The sequence below is a fragment of the Rhipicephalus sanguineus genome, chromosome 3 (genome assembly GCF_013339695.2).
Source record: "Rhipicephalus sanguineus isolate Rsan-2018 chromosome 3, BIME_Rsan_1.4, whole genome shotgun sequence".
Taxonomy (NCBI): domain Eukaryota; kingdom Metazoa; phylum Arthropoda; class Arachnida; order Ixodida; family Ixodidae; genus Rhipicephalus; species Rhipicephalus sanguineus.
Window position 1 is genome coordinate 207315065 of NC_051178.1, and position 17365 is coordinate 207332429.

General features: G+C 46.9%; 2 protein-coding genes across 3 annotated transcripts in view; one reads left to right on the forward strand and one right to left on the reverse strand.

The window, feature by feature from the left end:
- The window catches only part of LOC119388164 (adipokinetic hormone/corazonin-related peptide receptor variant I-like), a 15703-nt gene extending 15515 nt beyond the window's left edge, over window positions 1-188 (reverse strand). Inside the window, exon 1 of the mRNA XM_037655821.2 lies at window positions 1-188. This exon is cut by the window's left edge and continues 238 nt beyond it. Coding sequence (XP_037511749.1) covers window positions 1-140 — 140 coding nt within the window. The 5' untranslated portion in view covers window positions 141-188.
- Window positions 1-16693, forward strand: part of LOC119388165 (techylectin-5A) — a 50581-nt gene extending 33888 nt beyond the window's left edge. Inside the window, exons 1-6 of one of the 2 annotated variants that reach the window (XM_037655822.2) lie at window positions 7644-7806; window positions 9978-10146; window positions 11390-11532; window positions 12405-12510; window positions 13044-13211; window positions 16231-16693. In XM_037655822.2, the coding sequence (XP_037511750.1) occupies window positions 11506-11532; window positions 12405-12510; window positions 13044-13211; window positions 16231-16541 (612 nt within the window). In that variant the 5' untranslated portion in view covers window positions 7644-7806; window positions 9978-10146; window positions 11390-11505 and the 3' untranslated portion in view covers window positions 16542-16693. Of the gene's footprint in view, window positions 1-7643; window positions 7807-9977; window positions 10147-11389; window positions 11533-12404; window positions 12511-13043; window positions 13212-16230 lie in introns of those variants that run through there. The other variant, XM_049413850.1, reaches the window with a different exon arrangement.
- Window positions 16694-17365: the final 672 nt, after the last annotated feature.

Below are 17365 nucleotides of genomic sequence, written 5' to 3' on the forward strand. Positions count from 1 at the left end.
CGCGTGAACGTCAACTCTTCTGGAAGCACCGGTGTTGCGGCACTGGCATCCAACGCCATCGTCGATAAAGTGTCGTTGAGCTCGGAAAAAAGAGGCACCGAGACGAGCTCGTGCTTCGGAAGCGTATCACTCAACATCATCGTAACGGTATTAGCTGCCTAGTCAAACGCAATCGGCATTAAAACCGATATCTGCGGGAAAGGCTTCCTCGCCCGAACTCCAAGTCACATTGCGGCACATTTAACAACCGTTAATCGTACATCTGTCGGGACAACAGGAACCAGCAGAATGTATCCAGGAGATACAATATCTAAGATCATTCTTCAGTGCTCCAAATAGCTTAGCCTGCTCAACGTTCCATGTATGTTCATCGCTTCTGAGAACACTTCCTTCAATTCCGAGGAAGATGTAGCAGCCTTGTAGCAGTCTACGTTGAAGGTTTCTACGATAAAACGTAATCGAGCCATCCCAAAGCCGTTAATCTTGGCGGCACTTTGCGCAAAGTACACCAAGGAGCGCCATCCGCTTCTCGGGCGTTCATCTTGCTTCGTCTTCTCCGCTGCGAATGAGCGCAAAGGTACGAGCGCGCTCTGCGCCGCGCGGATCGCGCGCCGACGAGTGGGAGAACAAGCGCTGCTGGAAGCCGATAGGGCACGTTGCACTGCGCTCGCCGCCAATGGGAGCTCCGCGCGCTTCCTTTCAAGCGGTCCTCCGCGTCCTTCGGAAGTTGCGCCTGTACACGATTGGAACGAGCTAGGAGACTCGGGTGGAAAAAAGTTTATTGAGTTCATTTCCGTAACAAGCTGGGATACGGCGCACGCCAGATATTCAGGAATATTGGGCTGAAAAACGATCCAGGCCGCACAACAGGCACGGTGCGCGGAAGAAACATTGTGGCTATCATAACGCTACTTTACGAAGTTATTGAAGTGCTCGTGAAGGGCCGTTCTCTTTAACGTTCTATTTATGGCTACATTGTTTTCACATTTCATCACTTGCTCGCACATGACCTGTAGGTCGTAGTGCCGCCAGTATCCCTGAAATCGGCGACAGGGAGTGGAATTTTAAGTGTATACGCATATTTTAGTCACTTCTTCATGTCATAATGCTCCTAAGAGTATTCATGCCATCAGCCATGTTGAGCCGCGTGATTAGGTACGAAAGATGGAAATTGAAATGAAACGCTTGAATGTCCGCAACGAGCTACAGCTTAATAAGAAATATGAAGGCGCAGAGGAAAAACACGTGAATAAACATTTCACTTAATCATTTCAGTCGGGATGCTTATGCCACAACGGGCCATTGTTATACTCCTCATGCTGACCCGTTTTATTGCTGTACCAATCTTGCGAACACTCAGTTTGTGCAGTCCGCATCGTCGGCCACTCGAGGTGCATGCGCGGCCTGTGTCTCCGGAATCGCACAGCACAGTGGTGTGTTGTCGATGGTGAAGCTAAATCTAACGATTCAAATGATGTCAATTGGCCAAAAACTGAGTACCTCTAAGAACCCCAATATGTATCAGTAATGTATTAAATATATGACAGTGACAGTCGAGGTGCGCTACGAATACCGTGCATGGATGTGCAAATCTGCAACGAGCTGATGATAACGCGACATGGTGTCTCCTAATACGACCGAAGACCCGCCGCCATGTAAGTATCCGCTGTGGGGAGCATCAAAGGATGTAACACGTCCTATAGACGTCTGAACGAACTTCTCCCTTCTACCCGACTTACACCCACAAATCATTCGGTTTCGCTGTCTGCAGCTATTATAATAACATTGAGTAGTGCTACGTGACAACGTACGTTGATCAAGTAAACGCTGAAAAAAAAAGAAAAAAGAAGAAGAAAAAGAAAACATTACACCGTATGTGGCAACGCGACGAGCCAAGATCAAAGCGTAGCGGCATGGGAGAACGAGACAAAAAAGATGGCTGATCCCTCTGTTATAGGAATCGGTAAAACACGAAAGTGAAACGTGTCGTCACAGAAGTCGTTAATTATTTATAGTGCATTGGTACATGAGAGCTCGTACAATGTCTACTGTTGTTTGGCAGATATATCACCGCTTTATGTGGAGTGAGTGAGTAACAACTTTATTATCTTTACGTGGACGCATTCACGTTGACGCCTAGTGGCACATCTCCGTACCGACCACTAAACGCCCATAATCATGATTTAACCTTCGCGGTAGCTAAAGTTCTTAACGTATGCGTGGACACCGCATATGGTGAATCGCGCGCAGATATGTCATCAACAAGCACACAATAAACACTGATACTTCATATGCACTCCTTCAAAGCGTCGTGAAACGCGAAGAGAAACGCTAAGCGCGTCGTGTCTTCCCTCTATCCTGGCCGTTAATTTTCACTGGTCGAGCGGGGAACGCGGTGTGACAGCCAGACGAGTGTCGGAGACCTATTTTTCCATATGGATGGATGCTATGAGCGAGGCTTGGGCTAAAGCGACCACCTCACGGTGTGTTAAAGCGTTGACGAAAATACATTTCCATTGGAAACGCACCGAATGGGACAGCTGTAGCAACGGCACGTTATTTTTTATTTTTTTCGAGCTTGATGGCACACATGTCAACGCCCCGTTATAAAGGGAACGCTCATAGCATCCATCCATCAATTCAAGAGCACTGTGAGAGGAAAGTGTGAAAGATAAAAGGCGCGTTCATGTAGCCTCCGTTATGTGTTTGGCGGTAGCCCTTAACCGATCGCGCTTGTGGCTCGGTTAAGGGCTACCGCCAAACACATAACGGAGGCTACATGAACGCGCCTTTTATCTTTCACACTTTACTCTCACAGTGCTCTTGAATTGTTGAACAGATCACGAAGCTCAGAGAAGTGCTGGAGCACCGAGGGGCATGTGATGAAATGATTTGTATATTAGATACACTGAAACCGTTAAAAATTCATAAGTATATCCAGCCAGCCTTACGCGTGCTGGTGGGTGATGTGTGGCACATGTGTATATGTATATAACGTATTAACATCGCAATAAAGAAAAAAAGGTTTGGCGGTAGCCCAGTGGGCTAAATGTCCGCCAGCCATCGTAGCGGACCGAGAGGTCACGGGTTCGTCTCCTGTGAACGAACTTTTTCGTATAGTTTTTTTTTCTTTGCCATCTGATGACGTTCATTTTGCTGACGTATTTCCGTGACGGAAATGCGTCATGAAAGTCTTGGTGGACCCCGGCATAAAACACTTTCGTGTTAGAATAAATAGCTTCCTTCTATCTCTACAGTAACTTCATAAAAGGAACACTGTGCTGGAAGATATATTGTTTCACCTTTGCTTCTTACTGTTGAAGTTCATCTGAATTCAAAGCAAAGGCATGCAAGATGACTGACAATATAAAATCTCTGAGGTAAGTAAGATGTGATCCTTAATACCGAACATGAAGAAAATAAAGTATTGTGTACGGGCTACTCTTACCCCGTTGCCCCTGGGTAGCGTGCGGAGTTTATAATAATAATTGTTGGAGTTTACGTCCCAAAACCACGATATGATTATGAGGGACGCCGTAGTGGAGGGCTCCGGAAATTTTGATCGTCTGGTGTCCTTTAACGTGCACCCAAATCTAAGTACACGGGCCTCAAGCATTTTCGCCTCCATCGAAAATGCGGCCGCCGCGGCCGGGATTCGATCCCGCGACCTGCGGGTCAGCAGTCGAGCACCATAACCACTAGACCACCGTGGTGGGTTAGTGTGCACAGTTTACACCTACGGCGAAAAGCATGCAGACTGCGCTGAGCGTGATTCAAGCAAACTTCGCACAGCGCAAGGGTGGCTGCAGAAGTTAACTGCCAAAGCTCGGCTCAATGAGAAAGTGCGGATAGAGAGAGAAATGAACATTATTTTGACCAGGCTCTTTGTACTTCAGCCCTAAGGTGGGTGGCCTCCTCAGTCCAGGTAGCCATGGCTCGCTGCCGCCGCCCGAGCCCTGTTCACCACTCGTAGCTGGCTGTCAGGGTCTTGCGTCACCAGCAGAGCCTGCCGCTGGTCTTTTAATTCTTTCTCTGCATTCACTCCTTCCTCTTCGTTTTCGCTTGGGGGTGATGACGGTGGTACGTCCGGATTGTTCGTGCACTCCAGCACCATGTGGCGCAGGGTGTTCCGCGTGTCCGGTGGGCAAAACTTGCAGTCCCGCCTGTAGGTCCCTGGATACATTGCGTGCATCAATGTTCCGTGCGGGTAAGTTCCGGCCTGGAGTCTTCTCCAGGTCACCGCTTCCTCCCTCCTCAGACTCCTGTGCGCCGGCAGGTACCGCTTCCTCTGCTTCGGATAACTCTCGTTTTTAAGCTGTGAAGCTCCGCTGCGCAGGGTGGTACGAACGAGCCGCATAACAGAAACGGTTCAACAACAGCGCTTTTGGTTTGTTGACGAGATACGTGCCGGAGCCTGTATGCCGGCACTGCCTTCCCAATAAACCTTCGTGTTTTGTCTTGACGTTCCTCGCGAAGAAGTTAAACGTGGGACAGGTTTTCTTCTGTAAAGCATCGCTCACTTATAGTATACCAAAAAACCGTTTTGCTGAACACGCTGAGTCGCGGCTGTAGGACAGTCAAATGACGCTAAACAGGCCGTCGTCGTCGTCGTCGTCGTCGTCATCAGTCTATTGCAGCACGATGGCATCTCCCATTGATCGCCAATTTATCTTGTCTTCCGTTTTGTCACTTTATCCAATGCACATTGTGCCGGCGAACTTCCCGATTTCGTCACCCCACGTTACTCTCTGCCGTCCTCAACTGCAAATACTAAACGGGTGCACCGAAGAATAAACAGATACAAAATATCAAGTTTACGCAGCTTGCTATAGAGTGAATACATTTTAGTCGTTTCCTCTCTAGGAGAAAATAATTTCGCGGTTGTCTCAAAATGAAGTTTTTTCTCTCGTACAAGATCGGTTTTCTGATGAGCGCCTTCGTATCAGCAGGAAATTAGCACGTGAACATCCGTTTTGTTTTCCCTTTTCTTTGAAAAGAGTGTCTTTTTTTTCGATACAGAAAATAAGGTTTACGAAATGCACTAATTAATTGCAGTCTTCTCTCAACTGAACGCATGAGGTTGTGTATAGACAAAATATGTAAGCATGGCTCATATAGACGCAGATTTCTAAATTAACAAGTCGTCAGGCGCGCTTCATGAAATGAAAAGAATCTCGTCCAAACGCACCACCGCCGTATTGTTGCAAAATTCTCTCCTCGACAGCGCGCCCTGAGGAAAGAGCTCGGCGTGATGAACGGATGACTGCGTTAAGCTCCGCGGAAAAAGAAAGACGGTATAAATATAGCAGGAGACTTCGTTGACTCTTCCGGCTGTGAGCTCATTTACAGCAGCGGCCAGCACACTGCCTTACAGCAGCCGCTGCCGTTCTCTCGAGAAGAAATTATTTTTATTTATTTTTGTTCATGCACACAACGTCGCCTTTGTCCGCTTCATCATTAATTGTCGTGCCTTCGAAATACACGCACATATGTCACTGCTTTCAGAGTTGGCGTGTCGTACAAAGCTCGGCATAAATTGCAAAGCTTCCAAGCTGTCTGTTTTTGCCCGAGAATTTTTTTTTTCATGACCCTTCAGTGCAGTGTGCTTTTTTTTTAAGTAGTGGCAACGCAAACTATTTTTCTTCTACTCAAGTGGCACTATTTTTATGCGATAAGGAAACGAACTGCTGTGGGATATCGTGATGGTTAACTAGTCTGGCTAAGAACTGCGCAGTTAAACCACCAAAGGCGGTTAAGAACAAACAGACAAACGAGGAACTTTATTTGATCCTGCGGATTTGCTGACAGGACCCCCTAATGGGAGGCTGTTGTAACCGCTGGCCGCGCCCACGTAGAGGAGAGAACGCGTGACGCCCCGCCTTTTTTTTTTTTTCGCCATATGGTGGGAACAAAGTGGAGGATGACGACACATCCTTACAGCGAGGATTGCATATTGCCGACTGTGCAACGAGAGGGACGGACGGAGTAATATCACCGAAGTGCGAAAAAACAACAAAAAGGCAAGCGTAATCATAGTCGAAAATGGAAAACCTAACTGCTGGAAGCGCGTATCGTAACAGGCTGAAGGCACGAAGCCACGACGGTTTCTTAGCGATGTGAACGGACATTCAGGCTTACTAATTAATCACGGAGTTCCCTGTGTGTGTTACAAGAGTCGCGTATACGGACAGCTCAGCCTTCGTATAGGCAGTATCCGGTATGCATAAACGTCACAAGAAGGTCTGCGCTCTAAACGGATTAGGGGCGGCACCGCGCACACGGCTCAATCGAAGGCGAACTCCCCGGCTCGCTCTGCTCTTCATGTCGACCTCGACTCGTTAAAGGTTGCCCTTGACGCTGGAAGAGACGGCGCATGCGCAAAGCCGCGCACCTTCGTGGTGATCGCCTTTCAGCGGTTCTTTGTCAGATAGCCCTCTTTGTCGCTTCCTCGCATTGACGTCCTTAACAAGCTCCACCTTTGGGAATCTCCGGGAACGCTGCTGCGTGTTACTATATACGTAAAAACTGCACGGGCGAAAAATAAACGAGACTTCTTGCGCAGTCTTCTGCTGTGCCGACTGGCATCGAGAGAATATGCGTCTATACTCATGAAAGTATGTGGTGTTTGTTGTATCGATTTATTTTAATAAGGCGAAAGCCTTAAACGCCGCATGAGAAGGGTTCCTCGGCGAAAAACCGGCGTGTATATTACAGAAATGTCACGTGACCACCCGTGCGTTCGCATACTGGAAAAAATTAGGAAAGCGGTGTTCATAGTCAAGCACACACACACACAAACACACACACACACACACACACACACGCACGCACACACATCGCACACTACGATTACGCGCGCACACACACACACACACACACACACACAAACACACGCAAAAGTAAAAGTATATATGCTGGCGCCGGCCGTGGGCGCAACGCTTCTGAATAGTTGCTGCGGTGCATCTATGAAGCCCAGTTACCACTTCTCTCGAGGAGGCGGAACTGTATTCGACTTTCTCAAGTTGAGGTAGTATTGCGTATATAGAGGAACGTTCCAAAATGCGAGAATTAATCGTCTTGCTTTCTTTTTTCTAAACGAATCAGAAAACTCTTTGTGACGTTCTCAGTCAAATAGATCGACTGAGGCGAGCAGCATTTAGAACTGTCGATATGGGGTAAACGTGGCCATCAGGGACCGCATTATATACGAAAGACTCGTTCCCACATGTCATTCTTTACATTTACTCGCAGCATCGGGGAGAAACAAATAAAACGGAAGGAAAAACACCGTTGCACAACGCGGCTCGAGGTTTTCGAAATTTCTCAGTGGTGAGAATTGTATGGGTGGAAGTCGGGTTGTTCTTCGCGTGGCTACAGCGTGTCACAGCGAACGAGTAAAGAGCGGGCGCCGAGTTGCAGATACGGGTGACGAATTGCCCGACTGCGAAATAGCGATAGAAAAAAAAAAGAGCGCCTAGACGACCGCCACGCGCGATCGTTCACGCTTGGTAAAAACTGTCCAATGCCTTTCAGCCTTGTGAGATTGAGCCACCACGTGTGTTCCGTTTATCTGCGCGCTTCCGCCACTGAGCTGGGCTGGCCACGGCCGGGCTGGGCACGAAAGGTCTCGGCCTTTCCCGAGATTACACGCGTGCGCGAAAAGCTGCTTTTGCGCGTACGAATGCGACTGCACACGCATTTAAAAGCACGTGCGTCGGGTCATCGCAAAGGCGTCGGGCTTCATGACCCGAGAAGAGCTGCTCAGCGGAAAACATCAGTTTACGCCTTCCTCTTCAAACGAGCTTGGTAAGTACACGAGTATTCATTGTACTGAACTTTTCTGCAAGTACCTGACAAACAGGCACTGTTTGCTAACTTGCATGTTTCCTTCGCTCCCCTTTTTCTTTAGAGCATCGGATTATTTCACCAAATTTTGAAATCGTTCTTGCTGATAAACGCAGGACGAGAACAAAAATTGAGGCACAGACAGGTTGACTGTCAATGTCAGCGATAACCCGCTGCAGATCCCCGCGCCATCCGTGGATCACGAAATATTACGGGCACATCGGAGACACATGTGCCCGTGTGCCCGGAGGCAATGTGGCCCAGTATGTGTACGCACCAACATTGCATACAAAGCGCCTAAGTTGTCTGTTCGTTCACATGTGGCACACGTTGATTCGTGCCTAATGATACAAGTTGCACACTATATGCGAAGCTGCGAATAGCAGCAAGTTGTCCTATCGGGCACATGCCCAGTAGGCGGCTATAGTAGACAGCTAAGGTTATACGTTATGTGCCACTGTTCATTATACGACATCTTTCAACCATTCAACGTGAACGAAGTAGCTGCTAAAGCCTATCGCATTAAAGTACGTATGTACACTTTCAGCCGTCTATTTCTACCGTGTCACGCGTAACGTTTCACTTCCCTTTAGAGCTGTGCACGGGCCGTATTTCCGAGCCCGAGCCCGGCCCGGGCCCGCTGACTTTGTCGAAGGCCCGCCCGAGCCCGACGGCAAAGCGCTGCGAGCCCGCCCGGCCCGGCCCGACGTACGAAAACACAATCCCGGGCCCGGCCCGGCCCGGCTTTTTGAAGGTTCGTGCGAAAACAAAACATCGTTTTCCGGTAATTTGGCATTTTATTGAGCATATCAAATATGATCAAACGACACACTATACGAACAGTCTCTAATAGAGACTGTTCGCGGCACTTTTGCTATACAAGTAGACGGCCTCATGCCAGCAACAATGGAGTTCGCTCGCCAAAGCCGTCACGGGTATGGGGTATGCCCATGCAAGCGTCAGCTTGCACGAAGGCGATCTACGTCGGGTCGCTCGTCGCTGTCGCGTGCATTTTCACTCATATGGGATTTGGCCTTAAATCTAACGCGAACAGTCGCGTGGCGCCGTCACTAGCTCAGGTGGTGTTACTTCTCTGTTTGTCGGAGTGCAACAGAGCCAGTGCTTTGCCTGCTCCCCATTTGTTTAAAGTAGCGAATGGAAAGGAAAAGCGGTAAAGGGCGGTCGTGGAAAAGGCGCTGTATGCGTGCTTGAAAACAATTCCCGCTCATTCTCTATATTTCGGGCTTGAGTCGGGCTTCGCGCCGGGCCCGAGCCCGGCCCGTGCCCGAGGTGAAAATACGTCGGCCCGCCCGAGCCCGGCCCGCGGGCCGGGTCGGGCTCGGGCTTTCGGGCTACCCGGAGCCCGTGCACACCTCTACTTCCCTTATCCAAAAACTGGGGGCAAGCGAAGCTTGGCGTTTGCGTGCCTGACCTACGTCTTTCTTTCTTTCTTTCTTTCTTTCTTTCTTTCTTTCTTTCTTTCTTTCTTTCTTTCTTTCTTTCTTTCTTTCTTTCTTTCTTTCTTTCTTTCTTTCTTTCATTCTTTCTTTCGCATTACGCAATGCTCCCTCCTAACTTCCTCCTCCCTCCGTGCCGGATATTGGACCTTCACCCACGTGCTCAGCAGCGCAACACTTCTGTTGCTATGCAGGCAACGACGACGGTCATGCGGGAACAATGAAACGCAATAATGAATTGTGGCAACATGAAATGGCAAGTGACCTCGATAACAGATCACACTGCTATCTCAGAAACGTCTGGTCGCCGACAAGCCCACGACCGAGAGAGCATCGTTTATTGGAAGACGGCGCGTACAAATACGCAAGTGACCGGCGCACCTTCGAGGGCATCATTTGTGTAGACCCGCATTTCTGTACACTCGTCGGCGCCATGTTCTTCGCAAGCTATGCCACCGCCGCCGCTGCCACCGAAATTTGTAACTCATGCTTTAAGATAGAGCGGCATTCGGGAGCTATAAAGTGCTCGGTAAAAAAGCCACACCTAGCTTTTGCCTTCGAGTCGTCTTAGGCAAACGCATAAGGGGCCCTATGAGCTTTTCTATCCTATAACTCTGCATTAGTAGTGCATATAACGCGTCCCTATACAGTTATCGTTCTTTCTTTTGCTACCAGGATACCTTTGACCAGTAGTGAAGAATCGATATGAGGCGAAGAGTCATACTTCTATCTGTCGTCGCTGTCCTTACCAGCGCAGTGGCTCAGAGCCCTCCATGGGCGCCGTCTATTGCGCGAGCGGAGGAGCGAGTGCAAGAATTGGCACAAATTCTTGCTGATGTCAAAAGTAAATAACCTTGCTTTCTCATTCTCGCTGTTCATCAGGACTTCCATGTATTGGCGGCATATCAGTATTTCAAAATGGTCTCTCTTCTATCAGCTAAACTGCAGTGCATTTTGACGAATGTATACAGAATGTACGTAGACTTATTATATGTTAAATACGTAATGCCACTATAATGAGGCATCATGAGGTTATAAGCTGCAGCACATATATGCCAGGTGTTCCTGACTAGATTTTTACACTTCTTCAACGTGGAACGTACGGTGTTCGAGGGAAAATATTTCTTCGATAGTAGCAAAAGTATCCCAAAATGTATCCAAACATCCAAAAATGTTAGGATTACGCTGATTAGTAGTTATTATCAAAGGCTCACTGATGAACTTTCTCATTAATTTCTCTATGGCACATCTTGCAACTGACGGATCGTAGCCAGTGAGCTGCAGATTTGAAGATATCTGCCGCCAAATTTGTGCGCTGCTGTCCAAGTTACTTTTGTAACAAAACGCCGTTTTGTACACTAAGACACAAAAGTAGTACAGAACGCCCGTGTATTTCGCACCGCATTTTGGAAATGAATATCTAGAAATTTGTGACACCTCGAAAATTCTATGAAACTGGTTACGCCTTGCAAGCTTACCGGCTACAATGCGCCAATCACAACGTGTGCGTAAAGTAAATTTAAAAGTTAGTTACGAGCTAACTTTAGTTATTTAACTACTGATTCGTGCGATTTGAACAGTTATGCATGTCCATCGCACCTGGCAGTCTACTTTTGAAATATTTTTTTTCACGGATATAAAATTCATGTTCAAAATTCTGTGAGTCTTATCAGAACCGGTGTAGTATAGTGCTATCAGTCGGGGGGGGGGGGGGGGGGGGGGGGGGGTAGTGTATCATTTATAAAGTGTTACAAAAAGGCAAGGGCATGTTTCGTTTTCGATCATTGGACATTTATCCCGAAGAAACTGCGAAATTCCAGTGAATCCTCTCGCATCGTTAAGCCCCGCTGTTCATTGTTAAGGTGGCAGGTGAACTACCAAAATGGTGAACACGTTTAAACAGCAGCAACGTGTCGACGTTATGAAAACAACCTTCATAACAAGTTTATTTATTACGTTACTCTACGGCGCATGTTTATGCACTGTCATTAGTGTGTGTGCTGTTCAAAGTAACACAAGATAACGTTTCGTAGTTTACGGTAATGAAGCTCGTCGTTTCCCCTCTTTTCGTTCACTCTGCTCTGCAGACGCCGTTCAGCCGAGGCATTGCGCAGACCTTCTGCGCTCTGGTCAGAGCACGAGCTGAGTGTACACTATATTCCACAAGAGCGCGGGTCCGTCGGGGCAGCCGGTCTACTGCGACATGGATGCGGACGGCGGAGGGTGGACGGTGAGCGAGACTCGACTTTCATACAATATAATAACATGAGCCCTTGCTCTGCAAGGGTTGTTTTACAGAATAGCCTTCGTGGATCACGTAGCTAAAGGGGCACGTAAGCAGAATGTACGAAACAAGGAAAATGTTTTCTTTTCTTTTCTTTTTTCGAAAGTCTACCCGAAAATGTTTTCGAGGGGCTCGCTTAAACACAACCAAATGAATCCAACAGACCATTAGGCCAATGAAAGCAAAGGAGACATTAATTGTTGTTTGAACTGTAGTGTAACAAGTATGATATAAATTGAAATGAATTAAAGTGGATGAAAAATCACCCTTTCCTGGGGTGGGATTCGAACCTACAACCATCGAATTACGCGTACGATGCTCTACCACTTCAGCTATGACAGAAGGCCCTGTCCCTGTCCACTTGGGTGGGTATTTATGTAATCACTGGGACTGTTAGCCAGGAGTGTTAGACAGCAACGCTGGCTAACGCTCCCAGTGATTAGTTACATAAATACCCACCCTAGCGGACGGGGAAGTGCCTTGCGTCGTAGCTCAATTGGTAGAGCATCGTATGCGTAATTAGAAGGTTGTGGGTTCGGATCACACCACAGGAAAGGGTGATTTCTCACCCATTCATTTCAATTTACGTCATAACTGTTACACTACAGTTAAAACAACAATTAATGTCGCCTATGCTTTCCTTGGCCTAATCGTCTGTTGGAAACACTTGGTTGTGTCAGCATAATGTGTCACTCACTTGCGCTACCAAATACATCATTACTGATTAGTCTTTTAAAGAATCAGGATTGCGTTATCATTCGAGAGTGGAAGCTCTGTAAGCGTCTTTTGTATTACTTACGTGTACTGTTTGTCTACAGGTGATCCAGAGAAGGGGACAATATGGCAACAGGGTGTTTCACTTCTACCGAAACTGGACGGAGTACGCGAACGGCTTCGGGAATCCTTCTGACGAATATTGGATTGGTAAGGCGCGGAGCGGAAGACAAGTTTGGAGTGGTCCGACTATGGTATTTAGGGTGGGACTAATAGTTCACAGTAGTACGACTACAGTGAGGTAATAGAGTTAAGCTGAGAAACAAAAAAAAAAACGACGCTATTGCCAGCTGCGCTGCTGCCTTAATCTTAACCAACGTTATTAATTCACCGCTTTCTCACCTCATATAAAATTTACTGCTATCGGCGCTTATCCAAACAGCATTCTGCAAATAGAAAGAATAATCTCATTCATTTACCTTTTAACAGGTAAGAGACGAAGTGTGCAAAGCACTGGTCTATATACTCGAAGACTAGGGGTGCGGATCTGTGCTTTCGAATTAATTGCATTAGGCATGGGTGGTCCAGAAAGCATGGTTTTATTGAAAGAATATGATGTCTTATGTCAACAGAATTGGCTGCTGAGATGGGCATGAGTATGAGCCAACATCGATGTCGGCTTGCGGTAATGAGTACAGTGGGGATAGTCACCGATTAAGATGCCCTTAACCTCTTTTTGGCAGGTAACCACGCTCTCCACTCTCTGACTTCCAGTGACGAAGAGATGGCCCTGCGCATGGTGTTGAGCAACGATGCGAAGGACAGCGTGTCGGTCGACTACGAAAGCGTCCGGATTGCGTCGGAGGCCGACCTCTTCAAGATTAAAGTAGGGACGCACCTGGGACCCGAAGGTACAGAGCTTCAAGACATGCGCATAGCGGCGGCCACACAATGCGAACTACCTGCAATAAGCTTATGAGATTCACCTGCACTTGTGAGATGTAGTTCAATAGATGCCGTAAATCGCTACATCTACACATTGCAATTTGTTTCGTGCATTATTTATTTATTTATTTATTTATTTATTCATTTATTTATTTATTTATTTATTTATTTATTTATTTATTTATTTGATTTGCATACATAGATTCACAAGGACACAGAGAAAAGAGGGAGACTACGTGTAAAACAAGTTTACGGTACTTCCTACACTCTCAGACTGGTAGCGCTGGACTTGCGCAGATAATCGAGATAGTACAGATTGGTGTCGCTTCTTTGAAAATTGGGTATTTTTGCGAGTTCAAAGTAGTCGATACACCACTTAATGCGCCAGTTGATCTGCGCCACTAGTCTCGGTCATACCATTACAGAAGTAGGTACTACAAACACCTTAACGTCAGTAGATAAGAACAACACTATCACGCCTCGTAACACGAGTGCTTTCCCGCTGTTATTAGGGTGTTCAGCCGGTGGTGGTTTCCCGTACGGCAAGTTCGGCAATACCGTACCGTCGTGGTCGGCACCGCAAGCCATATCAGTGTGCAAGATCCGCATTAGCCGCATTTATTATTTCATCACGTTATGGTGCGCATCGAACAACTCGCGCTGCTAAAGTGTTTTCAGACCGTGGTACGTAAACACGGAACGGTAATACCGTGACGTAAACGGTAAGCTATTACTGGCACAGCAAAAACACTCTATAGAATAAAGGCAGCTCTAGATCTTGCAATGACCTTCTGGCTCTCTGCCGCACCTCGATATTGTGGTGATACTGTGAGATGCAACGAGTGTCCTTCACCTTTAAAGGGGCACCAAAATGAAACAATGAATCGATTTATACTAGTTAATTATACTCTAAAAATTCTAGTGCCGTTAATTTTACCACCATAGGTTTATTATTACATAAGAAAATCGATATCAATACCTTCACTTTTAAAATTTCCACGGAAATCTCCATCAAGGATTTCAAAGTGCCACATTGGCTCAACAAATTTTCCTGAAACGTGTCACGTTAAGTCTCTGCTTTCCTCAGAAGACAATGTATTTCATTTTTACCGACTAGGGGCTACGTAGGTGCTTGTACACGCCGTCACGCCGTCAACGTCTGTGACGTCGCGGTGGCCGGTGTGGGAACTTCAAGGTGGCCCACCCGCATGTTCTTTTGGGGCATTTTCTCAGCGTCTTCTCGCAGCAAGCGCGGTGTTTTTGGTATCGTGGGAGTAACCTAGTAATTCGAGAAAAATGACTTTTCTCTTTAGTGTCCCTTTAACACGCGCTGCAAGAGGAGCCTGTTATCGACGAGAATAACAAGTTCCACTCGTGAACTCAATTCGTGGCATCGAGCTGAGTGGCATTGAGAAGCAGGATGACGATTCAGACTAAATGATATTAAAGCGAGCGAACTTCTTTCCTACTCTTTCCTACTCACTGTTTCATTGCACCGGAACACGGTTATGGTTCCGTGTAAGCAAATGAATATGTCCAGATAGAGCAGACGGTAAAGGCAAAGAGGACAAGGAGAAGTATTCATTGCAATTGATTCCCTTTCCTCCGTGTTGAATACGCAGTGCAGCTGCGTACCTATTCGACGGCACCTAGTTGTACGATCAGACGTTACTAAAATGGTTGAACTAATTCAATATCGAGCTGCTCGTATCTACGTCATTTTTGAAGCCAGTAATAGTTGCTGCCTTTCATAAGGAGGTCTTAGTCGCGCAGCAGTTCCATGAATGCGTTCCGCTTGTTCACGCCCGTTACGTAAATCATAATCACCTTTTCCTCATAGCAGGCGGAAGCATGGAAGAGCGAACGAGTATGCCTATCAACGTCACATATAACATCCCATATTGCTTTGAGCATTACATAAAACCTCATTTCATGTACGTATCACATAAGAGGGACGGCATCGAAGCGCGGCTGATGCAGAAATTTAGGCTGCAGACATAAAATTGAGTCACCTCGCTCAATACAAGGTAAATTGAAGATGAATGGGAGAAGCTTTCGTTCTGCAGTGGCCATACAAAATAGAATAATGGTGATAACTAAGAGGTTTTCGAAGTTTTAGTTATTTCATTTCACTTAGCATGACGTTATCAAAGCGTAGGCGAGTAGAGGGGTGAGAGGGGAGAATGACGAGATCTGCGGGAATGTTGCTCTAGCAAGCCAAAATCGAGATAATGTACAAATAGCCAATGAAAGCAGCAAATTTTTGCAAGAACTGCAATGTTGTTACTTAATTAATGCAGGTTATACATTTAGCATTTGGCGCAGCAGTTGACAAGAGACAACACGAGTCGGTTGTAAGTTGATAAACTGCTATCTACAGTTTGTTCATGAAACTCATAGTGGAACAAGAAAGTAGCCAAATGGCGCAAAGCAGCCACACCTGGCAACCCTAGCAACCTATTTCTGTACAAAAAAAAACAAAAAACAAATAAAGGATTCCTTCACCAAGGTACAAGTATGTGCCCTTCAAAGATAGAACACGACATTTCTCCTCTTCAACATCTTTTGATGCGAGATTACTTCTATTGCCACTCTAGCAGGTCCAGTTCATGTAGCGACAAGATTTTTTTTAATATTATTTTTCGTTGCCAGAACAAAGGAGCAACAGTGTCCTTTACCTACATAGCCGGCATAAAACTTTCTGGGGCCATAAAATCGCTCCTATTCATGGAGTGACCATGCGGCATTCTTGTTATTTCGGGTTTATGGACTAGAAAACGAATCGTGGGCGTATGCACATAAAACACTTTCCCTTTTCCCTAATCTGGATTCCTTACTTCTTCCTATATCGCCTTATATATCAACGAACATCTGTACCTCTTAGCTTTGTTTTTCCCATCATTTCGATTTGCCGCCCCTTTTCCGAGATTCATCGTGTAAGGTCAGTCTAACTGGCCGTTTGTTTTTGTACTTCGATTCACCCAGGATGGAATGCCTTCACAGTGAATGGCCAGAATTTCTCAACGTTCGACCGAGACAACGACGCGTGGCCGCAGAACTGCGCGGTCACATTCCGCGGCGCCTGGTGGTACAGCGCGTGCCATTCGGCCAATCTCAACGGCCTGAACCTAAACGGCCACCACGACAGCTACGCCGACGGCATCGAATGGAGTGCTCGAGGTGTGGGCGTCCCCGGCGTACAGTACTACTCCTACCCCAGCGCCAGCATGATGATCAGACCAGCAAGTTTCCTCTTAGACAGGAGAAGCAGCATAACAGAACCTGAATCTTCGTAATCCAAGACATGTCACTGTGGTCTTAAAGTTCATGTTGAGGTGCTCTTCGTATAAACTATTTTCCTGACGGGTCTCGGTGCCGCCATATTGGGCTGTTAATCTTGACGTTTTGCTTCTTTAACAACTAAACGAACACGCATGTAAACGGTTGGGTTGCTGCATTCGACGTTTCCTGACCTTATCAATTCACGTCACAAATACAGAAATGAGAAAACGTTCGTTTAACAGACCAAGGTGGCGGCGCCCATATGACTTACGCAAAATCGTCTACAACAGTGGTTGGGCTAAAGAACGGCGAAGAAGTGGACGTGCGTCAAATGAAACGTCAACAGCAGAGCGGTGGCACAAGCATTAGCAACGGCATAGTGTGTACCGTCCATTCATCACCATTGACAGGAACGTACATCCGGTTTGGCAGCATTAAGTGATCCCCCTATAGCGCGATGTTTTCGCTTCTATTTTAGTTCTGATATTTGAAAGGAAGGAAATAAAATAATTAAAAAAAAACTAAAAGTGAAACGACCAAAAGTGCACCGGCTACCATCATCACCATATCAGAGCTAGAGAGAGAGAGAGAAAGCGTTTATTGAAGAATGGCTAGTTAGCGAAGGTTGGAGGGTCCCTTATTCCAGGAACCTTCTGGCCTGGACCGAGCCCTGGCGACGAGTTAACGCTGGTCGACTAGGTCGGGTTTGGAGATCGCAGCCTTCCACGCTTCAGTGAGGATGTTTGGGTCCGCATCTGTTGCTGCTTGTAGCACTGGGGTGCTTGCTGTGCACTGCAGTGGAAGGTGTGCCAGTGTGTCTGCCACATTGCAGTGTGGG